The sequence below is a fragment of the Stegostoma tigrinum genome, chromosome 7 (genome assembly GCF_030684315.1).
Source record: "Stegostoma tigrinum isolate sSteTig4 chromosome 7, sSteTig4.hap1, whole genome shotgun sequence".
NCBI lineage: Eukaryota > Metazoa > Chordata > Chondrichthyes > Orectolobiformes > Stegostomatidae > Stegostoma > Stegostoma tigrinum.
Genome location: NC_081360.1, coordinates 65,632,467 through 65,649,588, shown reverse-complemented (window position 1 = coordinate 65,649,588; position 17,122 = coordinate 65,632,467). Strand labels below are relative to the sequence as shown.

Here is a 17,122-nt window from a genome sequence, read left to right as displayed (position 1 = left end):
TGGCAACTTCATACATACCTCAAAACATCATTTGATACTGTAACAGAACACATCAAACACATCCTGTGGAATAATGGCTACCCTGATCAGAATATTTCTTATTGCATGTCATGAAAACTCATGAATGGGTCTAAAGCCTTCACCTTTGGTTTTGAAAATTGCTCGGTCTACCTCAAATTTAGGGAAAGGTGTCTCAAAAATTGTACAGAAACAGGAAATGCTAGCTGTTACACTCTGCTGTTATGCAGCAGCAACAGGATTGATGCTCAGCATTAACACAGTGTTGCCATTATGCTAAAAAGGTTTTCTCCCTATGAGGTATGTGGTATATTGATTTCAATGCTGATGTGATACTAGGTGTGTAGGTTGTGCTTCACAACGATTGGTGGATTATATCAAACAGCACATCTCTTTAGCTGATCACAACAAGCAAGGTACTTACTATATCCATCAGGGAAACCAGGACCTACCCTCAAAGTCCATCAGTCAATCGAACTCGCTGCTTGCTGATTAGTCAGGACAGTGCCAGATGCAAGTAGTGATGGCTGCTGGGACTATAAGGAAATCCAGGGAATAAGTGTATTTCAGAAAATGTTTAATGAGGGCTTTTTCTCCAAGGAGGTATTAGCAACATTAAGCATGTGGATGAAGTGATTGGAGTTTGGATTCAGACTTTCGAAGCTGGGGAGGCACAAACAGGAGGCATAAGTTTCCTCAAAACCACTCATATGTTTGCTGGCTGCAGCTCACACACACCCAGTGAGTCGCCATGTGCTGATGCCAATTCTATACTCACTTCACGCTACATGACATACCAAAATCTGAGCTGGTGACTCTAAGTTCCAGCTCAAGTGTTGGGTCTCTTTATCAGTCTACCAGTTCTGAAAACGTCGTTTGGATTCAAGATGTTAACTCTATTTGGCTCTTCATAAATGCTGTTGTCCTGCAGAATTTATCTAACCTTTCCTGTGTGTGTTCTCCCAAAATCTGAGAAATAGCTATCGTTCGACTAATGTCACTAAGGTAGATTAACTGGTTGTTTATCCCATTCAATATAAAAAACTTCCAATATATAAAATGATTAATGTATCTATCGACTTAACAACAATATATATACTTCAAGAATAATAATTGGGCTGTGAAACATTTGGAGTATCCTAGTGCGAAAGGCACTGCCTAATTGCAAATTCTGTCCTTGCCTTCCCTTGTCAAAGCCTTTGTAATTTTATAGTGAACTTATGAAGTAATTGATTAATGAAATCGGGTCATTTTAATTACAGAGTTTCAGTTTCACTATTATAGTAACTGAAACCGTTCATCCTCGGTATCTTGGCGACATTAGCTGCACCATTAAGTTACCTTGTGATCCCTTGTAAAGTAACATGCAGAACATTGGAGACAATTTTCAAATTACACCCTAACCACGTTTGCACATACTTAGGATTATATGTTTGCTTTTGTATTCAAGCACTACTTATCTTTTTAATGTCCTTAACAAATTACTTGACAACTTTTAATCGTCTATATATCTAAAACCTTTAAATCACAGAAAGCTTCCATTGCTTTTAATGTTTCACCATTTGATGTATAGGTAACAATTTCTGCACATTTTCCTGATCTTTTACATTTGGCAGAATGTTAACCGAAATCTTGAAGGAAAAGGTAGAAATGTCACTTGAGCTGTAGTACCACAAAACTTAGTAAATCAGAGGAACCAATCCTGATAGAAATTTCAAGTACATTTATCCTTTCCGTCGTCAGATTAATGCAGTTTCAAATGACATGGATTTGTTATAACATGGATTTTACTTTACAACTGCTAATCCAATAAAGTGCTCATAATTTTCAATAACATTATTATTAATCACTGATATATTGGCATATATAAACAATGCCAGAGGTGAGCCTTAATGGATTATTGACACTTGTTCTTACCTCAGAGAATGCAGTGTTACTTTCCTAAATCTCTGTACTCCCTGTTTCAATTTACCCGTTTACATCTGGGATTAACCTCACTTTCACTACTTTCTCCTCATTGTATGTAGCTTCGTACTTGATGGCAAATCTCACATGTAATATACATGCTTCTTATTTTAAATATCCAATGACCAATGATATCAAGAATTGTCCATAAGTGGAAATGATCACTTTTTCCTCTAGCAGTGGGAATGGAAGTGCTATTATTCACTACATTGCGAAAACATGTGTAGCAGCAGGCAGATCCAATTCCGATGAAGGGTCTAGGCCCAAAATGTCAGCTTTCCTGCTCCTATGATGCTGCTTGGCCTGCTGTGTTCATCCAGCTCCACACCTTGTTATCTCTGTTAAATCAGCCTGGATGACCTCTGGGGAATTAGGTGAACATTTACATGGGTTTCTATGGGAATTTGTTTCCAATAAGGCAATTTCACTTGATACGGTGATTTTCAGGGACATAACTACCACATTATTCAAAGACTACATGTATATGGAAAATGTTTTAATTATACCATCTCTGAATATTTTAATGTGCCTTTAATACTTGCAGATTCATGCAATACGCAGTGCCACAGAATAAATGAATACACTGTTCGAGAGGGTGATAAATGTATTTGTAAATGTCAACCTGGATACAAACGAAGGAATAATGAATGTGAAAGGTTGAGTATGAATCATTAACTCATAAGATCATTTTACTTTTATTTTATATACCTTTCTCCCTTGTACAGACTGTTCCCCAAAGACTGTTGTCTAGCCAGTGGAAGAGAACTGGCTGGAACACCATTACTGTATCTTTGAGATATCCCCAATGAAGAGGATTCATGACTCTTGTCAAGACCCCAATCAAAGCATCTTATTTTACATTCGGTTCAGGTCTGTGGAAATATCGTAAGCCTACCTCAGCCACATGGAGAATCAAACAACACAATTGGCATTGTTACGCTATTCTGAACCACATGCATTTATTTTACAACTCTATTTTCCTGAAAAGGTGCGGCTGTGACTGAACAGCCCTCTTCCTTGTGAGATGATATTCCTATGATAATGCTGCATGGGGCTCTCTAGGAATATTGGCCCCAATGGTGCTGACAGAAGTAGGTCATATAGGATGGTGTGCGACTGAATGGAGGCATTGGAGTTTATGGTGATGCTATAACTTTTGTAATAGTGTCTCTGTGATTGAGCAGCATGCTGAAAGTCATCAAAGTTCATAATTGAAGTTTAGTATGTGCGCTTTGACCAAACATAAGCCTCGAGAGTGCTGATGTTTCATTATGAGCTGATTTCTGGCAGGTCCTTAGCCACTAGAGATTTGGCATTACTCTCTATTCAGGTCCTAAGTCTATCTCAGCCAAATCAAACAGGGGATCAGCACTTCTGATAATTTCCAAAATTATTGGACCCATATGCTATCAATCCAGTCACCCGAGCAGCTGTCACCCACTATCCTCATAACCGAAGCATCAAACAATAATTAGTGTAAATACAAATGTATTCCAGCAAAGAATTAACACCCACAGGGCAAGAACAACATGGAGAAAAATGGAAGAAAAATATTCCATAAAAGTTATTAACTTTTGTTTTCCAGTTCAGGATTCAGAAAATTAATGTAAGGTGCACACATCCTTCATAAGTCTGTTTGCAAAAACAAAGCAAAATATTCTTTAAAATCGAGATGATTCTCGATAGGAGTGAGAGAGACAGGGGAGTTGTCATGGGGGACTTCAACTTTCCAAATATTGACTGGGAACACTATAGTTCGAGTTCTATAGATGGGTCAGTTTTTGTCCAGTGTGTGTATGAGGGCTTCCGGACACAGTATGTAGACAGGCCAACAAGGGGCGAAGCCACATTAGATTTGGTACTGGGTAATGAGCCCTGCCAGGTGTTAGATTTGGAAGTAGGTGAGCACTTTGGTCATAGCGATCACAATTCTGTTATGTTCACTTTAGTGATGGAAAAGGATAGGTGTATACCACTGGGCAAGAGTTATAGCTGGGGGAAAGGCAATTACAATGAGATTAGGCGAGATTTAGGGAGCATAGGGTGGGGAAGGAAACTGCAGGGGATGGGCACATTAGAAATGTGGAGCTTATTCAAGGAAAAGCTCCTGTGTGTCCTAGGTAAGTATGTACCTGTCAGGCAGGGAGGAAGCTGTAGAGTGCGGGAGCCGTGGTTTATGAAGGAAGTGGAATCTCTGGTCAAGAGGAAGAAGAAGGCTTATGTTAGGATGAGATGTGAAGGCTCAGTTAGGGCGCTTGAGGGTTACAAGGTAGCCAGGAAAGACTGAAAAAGAAAGCTCAGAAGAGCCAGGAGGAGACATGAGAAGTTGCTGGCGGATAGGATCAGGGTAAACCCTAAGGCTTTCTATAGGTATTTAAGGAATAAAAAAAAGATGAGAGTAAGATTAGGGCCAATCAAGGATAGTAGTGGGAAGTTGTGTGTGGAGTCAGAAGCGATAGGGGAAGCACTAAATGAATATTTTTCAACAATATTCACTCTAGAAAATGACAATGTTGTCGAGGAGAATACTGAGATACAGGCTACTAGACTAGGTGGGATTGAGGTTCACAAGGAAGAGGTATTAGAAATCCTACAGAGGGTGAAGATAGATAAGTCCCCTGGGCCGCATGGGATTTATCCTAGGATCCTCTGGGAAGCCAGGGAGGAGATTGCCGAGCCTTTGGCATTGATCTTTAACTCGTCATTGTCTACAGGAATAGTGCCAGATGACTGGAGGATAGCAAATGTAGTTCCCCTGTTCAAGAAGGGGAGTAGAGACAACCCTGGTAATTATAGACCAGTGAGCCTTACTTCAGTTGTTGGTAAAGTGTTGGAAAAGGTTATAAGAGATAGGATTTATAATCATCTAGAAAAGAATACTTTGATTAGGGATAGTCAGCATGGTTTTGTGAAAAAACTTATTGAGTTCTTTGAGAAGGTGACCAAACAGGTAGATGAGAGTAAACCGGTTGATATGGTGTATATGGATTTCAGCAAGGCATTCGATAAGGTTCCCCACAGGAGGCTATTGTACAAAATGCGGAGGAATGGGATTGTGGGAGATATAGCAGTTTGGATCGGAAATTGGCTTGCTGAAAGAAGACAGAGGATGGTAGTTCATGGGAAATGTTCATCCTGGAGACCAGTTACTAGTGGTGTACCGCAAGGGTCAGTGTTGGGTCCACTGCTGTTTGTCATTTTTATAAATGACCTGGATGAGTGCGTAGGAGGATGGGTTAGTAAATTTGCAGACGACACCAAGGTCGGTGGGGTTGTGGATAGTGACGAAGGATGCTGTAGGTTACAGACAGACATAGATAAGCTGCAGAGCTGGGCTGAGAGGTGGCAAATGGAGGTTAACGCGGACAAGTGTGAGGTGATGCACTTTGGTAGGAGTAACCGGAAGGCAAAGTACTGGGCTAATGGTAAGATTCTTGGCAGTGTAGATGAGCGGAGAGATCTCGGTGTCAATGTACACAGATCCTTGAAAGTTGCCACCCAGGTTGACAGGGTTGTTCAGAAGGCATACAGTGTTTTAGCTTTTTTTAATAGAGGGGTCGATTTCTGGAACCAAGAGATTATGGTGAATGTGTACAAAACTCTGGTGCGGCCGCACTTGGAGTATTGCGTACAGTTCTGGTCACTGCATTATAAGAAGGATGTGGAAGCTTTGGAAAAGGTGCAGAGGAGATTTACTAGGATGTTGCGTGGTATGGAGGGAAGGTCTTACGAGGAATGGCTGAGGGACTTGAGGCTGTTTTCGTTAGAGAGAAGAAGGTTGAGAGGTGACTTAATTGAAACATATAAAATAATCAGAGGGTTAGATAGGGTGGATAGGGAGAGCCTTTTTCCTAGGATGGTGACGGTGAGCATGAGGGGGCATAGCTTTAAATTGAGGGGTGAAAGATATCGGACAGATGTCAGAGGTAGTTTCTTTACTCAGAGAGTAGTAAGGGAATGGAACGCTTTGCCTGCAACGGTCATTAGATTCACCAACTTTAAGTACATTTAAGTCGTCATTGGATAAGCATATGGACGTACATGGAATAGTGTAGGTTAGATGGGCTTGAGATCGGTATGACAGGTCGGCACAACATCAAGGGCCGAAGGGCCTGTACTGTGCTGTAGTGTTCTGTGTTGAAACTAAATAAAACTGAAACATAGGTACACAATTTTTAACTCTTTTGCTCTTATTTCAATTATCTGTTCTAGTTGGTCAAAATTAATTCACATTGTTATATATGTGTGTGTTTGAAGTATTTCTTATATTTACACCAAATGATGTGATTGTCTTAATTTAGTTGTCCATTTGGATATGGTGGAATTGACTGCATGGATGGTAAGGATTAACAGATTTACATTCATACTATGAAATGAAGGGGATTAAATTTTCTCAGGAATGGAGGAAGACTGGTGTTGCACTTGTGTGTGTGTGCGTGTGTGCGTGTGCGTGTGTGTGTGCGCGCGCGTGTGTGTGCGCGAGTGTGTGCACGTGTGCGTGTATTTTTCCATTAAAGTACATTTTGAACTCAGTGAAGGGAATGCTAAGAAGGATTTTTAAATGTTTCTACTTAAAAAGATGAAGCACATAAAATGACAAACGTATAGTTAAATCAATTCTTTACACCTTTTGAATCATAATGTTTCACAAGGTCATATTAATTGTGGGGTAATAGCTATGTGAAGGATATAATGACTCAATTGATATTAACTGTAGCTCGGTGTTAAAACTAAAGTAACATCTATGTATCAGTAACCATCTTAAGGCTATAGCTCTCAGCTATTTCAACAGCTTTGTTACTCCTGTGTTGGCAGATATGATGTTCAAATCAAAGAAAATGTATGAATTGACCACTAAGCTCCCAGCAGAATCGGAGTGCAAAATTAACATTACATTACATTACATAACACAAGAGAATCGGATTGCAAAATTAACATTACATTGTCCACTCAAACAACTCTGGAATATTTTCACTTCATTCTGCTTGATTTTATTAATGCACTTATGAGCTATTTACCCAAAAAAACATAAGAAATAAATTATAAGCAAGTAATGAGGAGAGCAGAAAGATTTAAGACTGTTATCCATAGAACAAAGAGAGCCAAGGAAATATTTGTGGGAGATCACAAATATTACAGACTGCTTTAAAAAATGTAAATAAAGGAATTAATTTCTACTGGCATGCATCAGAAATCAGAGGAAATAAATCTTAAAGTAGTAATCAGGGGAGTTGATGGCGTAGTGGTATTATCGCTGGACTGTTAATCCAGTGACCTAGATAATGTTCCAGGGACATGGGTTTGAATCGTGCCATGACAGATGGTAGAATTTGAATTCAATAAAAATGTTTGGATTGAAGAATCTAATGATGACCATGAGTCAATTGTTGAGGAGAAAAAAAAACCCATCTGTTTCACTAATGTCCCTTAGGGAAGGAAACTGCCATCCTCACCTAGTCTGGCCGACCTGTGACTCCAGGCCCACAGCAATGTGGTTGACTCTGAAATGCCCTCTGGGCAATTAGAGATGGGCAATAAATGCTGGCCCAGCCAGCAATGTCCTAATCCCATTAATGAATTTAAAAATAAAATTGGACGGGTGCTAAGAATTTATTTGTATGATCTGGAATACATGCTGAATGGGTGTTGGAAACAGATTCAATAGCAACAATACCTGATCATTAAAAAGAACTAATTAAATAGGAAGAGAGGGGGAGGCGGATAGAAGATGGATAGAGCAGAAGATAGGTGGACAGGAGACAGACAGGTCAAAGAGGTGGGGATGGAACCTGTAAAGGTAAGTGTAGATGGGGAGTGAGGGAGGTGATAGGTCAGTCAAGGGAGGACTGGCAGGTCAAGGGGGCAGGATGAGGTTGGTAGGTAGGAGATGGGGGTGGGGTTTAGGGCCAGTGTAGGTACGGAAAAGGAATTGTTCCACATAACCTCCGCCCAATGCCTCAACAGCCAGCAGCTCCAAAGGAGACAGCAGCACCCAGTCCTGCCGAGTCTTCACCCCCCCCCTCAGACCTCCGTCACCCCCAGAACCCCACCTCTTCCAATGTTACAATGATGGCTGTATCAGCCCCACCTCATGCTCCCACAAGGAGCTCGAACAGCTCATCCACTTCACTAACACCTTCCACCCCAGCCTTCAGTTCATCTGGACCATCTCTGATACTTCTCTCACCTTCCTAGACCTCTCTGTCTCCATCTCTGTCAACCACCTAAAAACCGATATCCATTTCAGGCCCACCGACTCCCACAACTACCTAGAATACACCTCCACCTACCCACCTTCCTGCAAAAATGCCATTCCCTATTCCCAATTCTGTTGCCCCCGCCACATCTGCTCCCTGGATGAGGCAATCCACTCCCATATATCTCGTTTTTCAAGGACTGCAACTTCACCCCCTCAGTGATTGAGAACCCCATCGACCATGTGTCCCGCATTTCCTGCAACTCATCCCTCACACCCCCGCCCTGCAATAGCAGCCAAAACAGATCACTTGCACCTCTGTTACTGTGGTTACTGCATCCACTGTTCCTATTGTGTCCTCCTCTACTTGGAGAAACCAAGCAGAGGCTTGAGGACTGCTTTGCAGAACACCTATGCTCAGTTCACACCAAACAACTGCACCTCCCAGTCATGAACTATTTCAACTGCCCCTCCCATTCCTCAAAGACATGTCCATCCTGGGCCTCCTGCAGTGCCACAATGATGCCACCCAAAGGTTGCAGGAACAGCACCTCATAATCTGCTTGGGAACCCTACAGCCCAATGGTATCAATGTGGACTTCACAAGCTTCAAAATCTGCCGTTCCCTATCACATCCCAAAACCAGCCCAGCTCGTCCCCGCCTCCCTAACCTGTCCTTCCTCCCAACTATCCCCTCCTCCCACCTCAAGCCCAACCCCCATCTCCTACCTGCTAACCTCATCCCACCCGCTTGACCTGTCTGTCCTCTCTGGACTGACCTATTTCCTCCCTAACTCCCCACCTACACTCACCTTTACTGGCTCCATCCCCACCTCTTTGACCTGTCTGTCTCCTTTCCACCTATCTTCTTCTCTAACCATCTTCTATCTGCCTCCCTGTCTCTTCCTTTTTATTTCAGAATCCCCTTCCCCTCCACCATTTCTGAAGAAGAGTCTAGGCCCGAAACATTAGCTTTCCTGCTCCTCTGATGCTGCTTGGCCTGTTGCGTTCATCCAGCTCTATGCCTTGTTATCTCAGATTCTCCAACATCAGCAGTTCCTATTGTCTCATTAAAAAGTACTGCAGCATTTTCAAAAAAGGAGTGTGAAAGTGGAATTAACTCCGCATCTCTTTCAAAGAGTCAAATTGTTTGCTGTATGATTTTTAGAAAAATATAATTATACTTTAAACCATTAATTTTGAGGTTTAAATGTTACAGTTAATTTGATAATTATTTCAAAATGCAATTTTATTTTGCAGGCTTTCAAGTCAGTACTATAGTGATTGGTGTTCTAGCTGGAGTTGTCATAATAAGTATGACAATTGGACTCATTTATGCATGTATGAGGTAATATTATTAATTTTATTTGAGTCCAATATTCTTTATCATTGATATTTAAGAATTGCCCAGTTCAGAGCACAGTTCCAAATACGGAGCTTAAATAATTACTGAGGACAGGTACTTCTGAAAATCATTGCTTCAAAATATCTACTTTTCAAGTATTATTATGTATATATGTGTGTCTCTCTCTCTATTATATATATATATAAATTTAAATAGCATGGGAATGTCTTTAAAGTGATTTGAATTTAGGAAGACCACAATATTTTTCTGATTTAAATTACACCTTAAGATTTCCAAACTATAAGGCATGCCTCTTGCATCTAAAGTTCTAAGCAGGAGTAATGCCTCAGAACAATGCTGCATTTATCCAGCTCCCAAATCACCTTATTAAAATGAAATTCTTTAAAAGGTTAAAGAAAGAACATGCATTGACAATAGTGTATATTCAATGGCGAATATGCAAGTCACAATTGAAGAGCTTTTCTCTGCGTTGTTAGGAGACATGAGTAAATGGGATGCCAACTCTTGCTTAAAAAAATCATGTGAACAAATTAAATATGAAGATCCCAATGGCAATACTATTCTATAAAAGTCATCTTTATATTATTATGAATTCTCACATCTTAGTTTAAAATAAGTTCTCCCAGTGTATTGTAAGAGACTTTTTTTCTGTTTTTATTGCCTCTAAACTGGAATGGAAGTTTGTGTGAAAAACAAGGAGAAATTTGCATCATTTGAAAAATTAAGTTATGCACATTTTTAGTTATGTAAGATAATCTCACTTTTTCAGAAAGTGATAGTGTTATTTTGAGTTAAGTGAAGTCTTTGAGTTAAGTAAAGACTGCCAGCTGAAAGCCTTTCGATCAGCTGGGTTGCAGTTTGCTACAAATCTGAAGGTGTGCAACTGTTGAAGATATCCAGAGACTTTGAACTGAAAGCATCTTTCTATCTTTCTCCTTATGTGATTGAAAAGACAATAAAATCTAATAAGATTACAAGAAAAACCCAATCAGAGAAGATTTAGATTCACTAGATCAACTGTCAAAGTGAAGAATATCTATCACTTTTCAAACATCAGTATATCATTATTGTTTTAATCAAAAAGAACTGTGAGATTTAATCCACCCAATTGGCCTGAACTTTTGATGAACTTTGTTTTCCCTGTCTATATTCTTTTTCCCACTCAAACTATCTGAGTCAACCAGTTTGTCTTTTGTCTACCTTAATGTGTGTGTGCATTTGGTGTTCGTAAAGGACTATAGTTTAAATTGCCCTAGTGGTAAGTAAAGAATCCTTTCTCTTCTATGCGTTTGTTAAAGTTAAAAGTGTTACATTAAATAAGTACTTTTGGTGATGACAAATCCAGGTGTGAATTATTTTTGCCCTAAATAGCAGTCAGTCAGGCAAACTAAGTATGTTAAAACTGAAAGAACTGTGGATGCTGTAAATCAGGAACAAAAACAAAGTTGCTGGAAAAGCTCAGCAGAACTGGCAGCATATATGAAAGAAAAAAGAGTTAACATTTTGGGTCCAGTGACCCTTCCTCTGAGGACCCGAAACGATAACACTGTTTTTTTCCCTTACAGATGCTGCCAGACCTGCTGAGCTTTTCCAGCAACTTTGTTTTTAAAACTAATTATGTTGTTGGTTTAATTGGGATTTTATACATTTTCAGATTTTCCCAGTGAAATTGTGACAATGTCCTTAAAGCCAAGAGCCTTCACAGTCCCAATGCTGATTGAATAATTATTCTGATAGTAACTGATAGCTCAGCACCATTGTTCACTTGCCCATCTTAAATTGCATTGGGACATATTTCTGTATTCACCATGTTATTACTTTTGTTATTGTAAACCTAAATCAGAGTGACTTCAAAAAACACTTTGTGTTCGAACTGTAAACATAGGGGAATAGCATAATGGAGGCAGTGATGTTTTTATTGGAAAAAATATGAATAAACACCTAAATGTACGAGAAATTGTATCACTTGTCCTTTGTTTCTCAAATTTCTGATGTATCACTTCCTTTCCTCACGTCTAATTGTATAACAACAATTTTCTAATACCTTGTTTAAGTTTGTGTAATCTCACATTGCAGAACTTGGCACACGGTAAGTAAATAGATTTTTTATCCAATAGTAGAGAGAAGTTGGCATTGAGGAATGGTATAAAATGCATTACTTCAGTATAAGTACAGTATTGGAGTGTTTTGATCATGTGGTCTGAAATCTGTTGGAAAATACTACTCTTTCCGCTTAGGAACTCTTGTACAAGAAATCCAAGTAAGCAGTATAGCATTCAACAGCTCAGACCCATTATAGAATTGCTCACTTCTTTCTAATACAGATATTAACAACTATTATGATTTCACTGTTGCAGATTAAAACATACTAAACATGATGAACATCGGCCACTGGTAAAGGAAACAGAGGGAGAAAACCTAACAACAATTCCGAGAATAAATTTGAGCAGACTGGCAACAAGCGACTATGATGAGGTATTTTAAAACAATGTTTAATTATACTATTGATAACTGCCCAGCAGTAAAGAATATCCCAAATCTTACCTTAAGTTAAATTAATGAAGGAAAGGTCAGGATCGTGTGAGAAATTGGTATTCCTTCTCATGCAATTTTACTTTCAGATAATAGTGAATCAATGAATACACTTTACAAACACATTTATAATATATTATTTGAATAAATTAAAATTAGCACTTCAAATAAAATAATTTAAATGTGGTATTGCTGTGAAAATTATTTTTGACAACTATGGATGATGCTCAACAGCATTCAGTCAACTTGCATGTGCAATTTATTATCAACCAATTATTATAAAGAATAGCTTTTGTCAATATCATTTCTCTCAGAATCATAGAAAAAAACCTGACTCTTTGGCAATTTAATTTCCAGTTCAAACATTGGCTCATTGTTGGGAATTATTCTGGTAGCCTTCAACATTGACTTCATATCCCTAGAATCTCTTGGCATCAATTAAAGATGGGCGAAGAAATTTCCTGCTGATAACCACCTACCAAAGTCCCTCAGGTGACAGATCAGTACTCCTTCATTGTCAAACACCTTTTGGAAGAGGCACTGAGGAAACCAATAACACTGAATTTACACTAATGGGAGATTTCAAAGTCATCATGAATAATGGCTCAGTATTACCATTATAAACTGGAAGAACCAATTCCAGGAGGGCATATATGCCAGACTGTGCCTAAAGCAGGTAGTGAAAGAACCAACAACAGGAAAAATCTATTGGATTTTGTCTTCTTCATCTTAGTCACCTCGATGATCTCAGTCCCAGGACATCACTATGAGAGTTCTTCAGTGTAGTGCTCTAGGCCCAACCGTCTTTAGCTGCTACATCTTCCCTCCATCATAATGCCTATCAATGGGAGTGGATGATCATTGATGATTGCCTGGTATTCAGTGCTGTTTGAGAGTCCTCAGATACGGAAGCAGTCTGCGCCCATACACAGGAAGATCTGGACAGAATTTGGGTTGGGCTGATCAGTGGCTAGTAACTATCAAACCATACATTTGCCAGACAATGATCATAAACAAAGGAGGAGGCAATCTAGACGCTTAAAATTGATAAGGAGGATATATTGAATAAGCTGTCAGCTCAATAAATTGATAAAATGTCAGGATGAAATGTATACAAGAATACTGAGGTATGTGATTAGGAATGTAGTTCCCAGATTTTCATCCAGTGACAGTAAAAGAACAGTGATATAGTTTCAAGTCAGGATGATGTGTAGCTTAGAGGACAACTTGAAAGTGATGGTTTTCGCGTGCATCGGCTCTCTCTGTGTCTCTCTATCAAAATGATTCATTTCACAATTCTCTGCTTTAAATTACATCTACCAATTGTTTGTCAATTCCAACAATTTGGCCATATCCTTTGATGTTCTATTTCATTCCTTCTCCTTGTTCATTATGCTTACAAGTTTCATATCATCCACAAATGTGAAATTCTGCCTGGCACATCAAAGTATAGGTCATTAATATACATCAGAAAGAGCACAGTCCCTAACACTGGTGTTGGCTAGCTGAGGATAACAGCTTTTATTTTGTTTTATACTGGCATTTTGGAAATACTATCTATTCATTTCAGCTTCTTGGCTCACAATATTAACAAAATGGTGAAAATGACCAAGACCACGGAGGATAAAATATGTTTCACCGATACTTTCCCAAAATGCTAGAAAATGCTTCCATCATTCGTATTCTCAAAATGTTAAGCTGACAAGTATTCATAAATTGTGGTTAAATATTTTCTTTAGCTCTTTGCTCTTTTGCACTTTTCCCTCCTACTTGTTCCTATCATAATTTATTTCTTTATACAGTTAAATTACAAAATTATGAGATCTAGCTATATTTTAACATATTGTTAATGCAAAGCTGACATGTATGCAACAATAGATATAAAATAGAATATTGGAATTTACTGGTTAACATGATTAGAGTTAGGCAATAAATATTTCAAAGCAGCTAATTAAATTGTCCTAAAATGTCCATGCTTCTCTACACAGAATTCACATCAGAGAAAGTGGAATGCTTACGAAAATCCTTCCATGGAAACTGATTATAACAGGAGAAGGTATTACTGAGCTGACGGAAACAAGGACACAATGATAAAAATGCAAAACAGTTAGCACCACAACAAAAAGATAAATTAATATTCTGTGTTTCTGTTCTAACAAAGGATCATATTTGCAAAATTAATTTACTATTTCAATTTACAATCCAACATTCCAGTTCCAATATTCTCAGCCTCTGTGTCAGATTTTCAGCATTACAATTCTTTCTGCAATGTACAATGACTGAATAAAGTAGCCTCAGTACTTGACGTTCAAACAATTTGGCATAAACAGTTCATCAATTTTTTAAATTCAATTTTAATCTTTGTAATTTTCAAATAATAGATCGTGTGATGTAATGGTCAAACTGGTTTATGAAATTATTCTCATCTTAAAAGTTATATTTTGCTTATATTCAATGTGTGAGTTGACCCTGTTTGTAGACCCAGTGTGCCAAACTCACATTATTCATCAATTTCAATTTGCCATTGCACGAATGTTATATTTACCAGTTTCTTACAATTGGAGATTAAGAGATGAGACTAACAATATAGGCTATGTTGTGAAGATGCTTGGGGCTTTAAAACATGACCACTGTTGGTGTCATGTACCAGTGACACCCAAACCAGCAGTTCATTTTTGTCTTTGGCATCAAAACCAAAATTATTTTCTTGATGGGATGGGGTGCAGGGTTGATCTTGAATAGCTGACTTATATGCCAACATTGATGATTATTTGTCTTGAATTAACAGCTACAAAATAAAAGTAGTATTACGGAAAATATTAACATGATAAATGGGGCATGGAACCTTTGAGCCAAATGGTTTTGCTTTGTCAGAACTTCAATGCTTGTATGTAAGTTCAACTGATTTGTAATAATCATTATTATTTGGGAAAATATGGTTTGTAATGCTCAACATTCTCATGGTGTTTGCCGTTATGTCCATAAGTGCAAAATGTACTGTGAATGATTGGTTTATAATCTGAAATGTGTGAAGAAAAGTAAGTATGTTGATTAGTTATTGAAAATACAGAAATTGTTTGAAAATTACATAGAATGCACATGCATTTGAAATAATAAATACAATTAATATACTCCAGCATATCATGACTAATGAATTGACTCCTAACTGGTTTCTACACAATTCATGATGTGCTTGTATGGGATGTCAACTTCTTTCATTGATCTAATGACCAAAGTTTTATTGCATATATAGTCAGCTCTGTGTCTCTGTGCAACATTGTGTTATTGAAAATCACACTATAGAGATAACTAGCCCTATGGGAAAAGTGGTGTTGGGGCAGACCACCAAAGAAAATCACACAAAAATCCTCTGAAAAGCCTAACACAAAGGATAGCACAATTTGAATGAATGTTTAATTCACATCTAATAATTAAATACTATTAAAAATATCAAAAATGTTAAGATGGTCTGAAAGGGGATGAGGTTGTACTGTAGCTCTCACAAAAAGCACTTCATGACAAAGCCCATGAAATGATCACATGATGACGCATGGAGACTTGTTCGGAGCTAACATTGTACATGTTCATGACAAAACCCGTGAAATGATCCTGTGACGTTGACATCTACTCCTTCGCATATCAATAGATGTGCATTACGGGCAACATAAATTTGCATTTTAGAAATAGCATTCCCCTATTTGTCAATCACTTTTCAGCCAATTTGTACATGGTAGAACATGCATTATAGGAAAACAGTAACAAGCAATATGTAACATTTTCTTGCTGTCCAGGGAATAAGATTTTGTCTTCTCCTGGTATCAGTGCAGAAGACTATAAATCCAAATTTGCAATGACACTAAAATAAGTAGAAACACACATTGCAAGAGTCATACCTGGGACATATGAAGATGGCTGTGGTTTTTGGAAGTCAGTCATCTCAGCTCTAGGACATCCCTGCAGCGGTTCCTTATGGTACTGTCATAGGCCCAGTCATCTTCAGCTGAACATAAAACATAAAACATAGGAGCTGCTTCATCAATAACCTTCCCTCCATTATGATGTCATAAATGGGGATGTTCGCAGATGTTTGCATTATGTCCAGCACAATTCGTGAATCCTCAGATACTTAAGCATGTTGAAATGCAATAAGATTTAGACAATATCCAGGTTGGGCTGACAAATGGAAAGTAATATTTGCACCAGAAAATGCATGGCAATGACCATCACTGGTATGAGACAATCTTACCACCATCTCTTCAAATTCAATGGCATTACCGTCACTGAATCCCCCACTATCAACATCCTGGGGGTTATCATTAACCCGAAATTCAACTGGGCTCACTACATAAACACTGTGGCTGTAATGGCAGATTAAAGGCTAGGAGTACTGTAGCAATTAACTCACTTGACTTCCCAAAGCACCAAGGCACAAGTCAAGAGTACGATGGAATGCTCCCCACTTGCCTGGAAAGATGCAGCTACAACAATAATCAAGTAGCTTGTGCCATCCAGGACAAAACAGCCTGCTTGATCGACACTCCATCCACAAGCTTCCACTTCCTCTACTACCGATGCACAGTGGCAGCAGTATATACTATTTACAAGATCGACTGTATAAATTCACCAAAGATCCTTAGACAATGTCTTCCAAACTCTTCCAAACAAGGGCAACAAATACATGGGAACACCACCACCTGCAAGTACGCCTCCACTCCACTCATCATCCTGACTTGGAAGTATATCGCTATTCCTTTATTATTATGAAGTCAAAATCCTGGAATTCCCTCCTTACAGGTATTGTGGGTCAATCTGCAGCAGCTCTCAAGGCAGCTCTTCACCACCTTCTCAAGGGCAACTAGAGGCTGCCAATAAATCCAGGCCAGGGAGCAACGCCCACGTCCCATGATTGAATTAAAAAAAGGATACAAACAGTGATGGGTTGAGTAAATGGGCAAAAAGTTGACAAGTAGACAATAATCTGGGAAAATGCAAAGCTGTTCTTCCTGAAAGGGAGAAGAAAAGAATATTAGTTACATGGAGAAAAC

The 17,122-nt window shown here is 38.7% G+C and overlaps 1 protein-coding gene across 12 annotated transcripts in view; it reads left to right on the top strand.

Annotated features, from left to right (window-relative positions):
- The window catches only part of LOC125453840 (mucin-13-like), a 110,116-nt gene extending 94,922 nt beyond the window's left edge, over positions 1-15,194 (top strand). For all 12 annotated transcript variants that reach the window (XM_059647372.1, XM_059647371.1, XM_059647369.1 and 9 more), the window contains 5 exons: positions 2,528-2,639; positions 6,285-6,322; positions 9,440-9,527; positions 11,903-12,020; positions 14,066-15,194. In XM_059647372.1, the coding sequence (XP_059503355.1) occupies positions 2,528-2,639; positions 6,285-6,322; positions 9,440-9,527; positions 11,903-12,020; positions 14,066-14,143 (434 nt within the window). In that variant the 3' untranslated portion in view covers positions 14,144-15,194. The remainder of the gene's footprint in view (positions 1-2,527; positions 2,640-6,284; positions 6,323-9,439; positions 9,528-11,902; positions 12,021-14,065) is intronic.
- Positions 15,195-17,122: the final 1,928 nt, after the last annotated feature.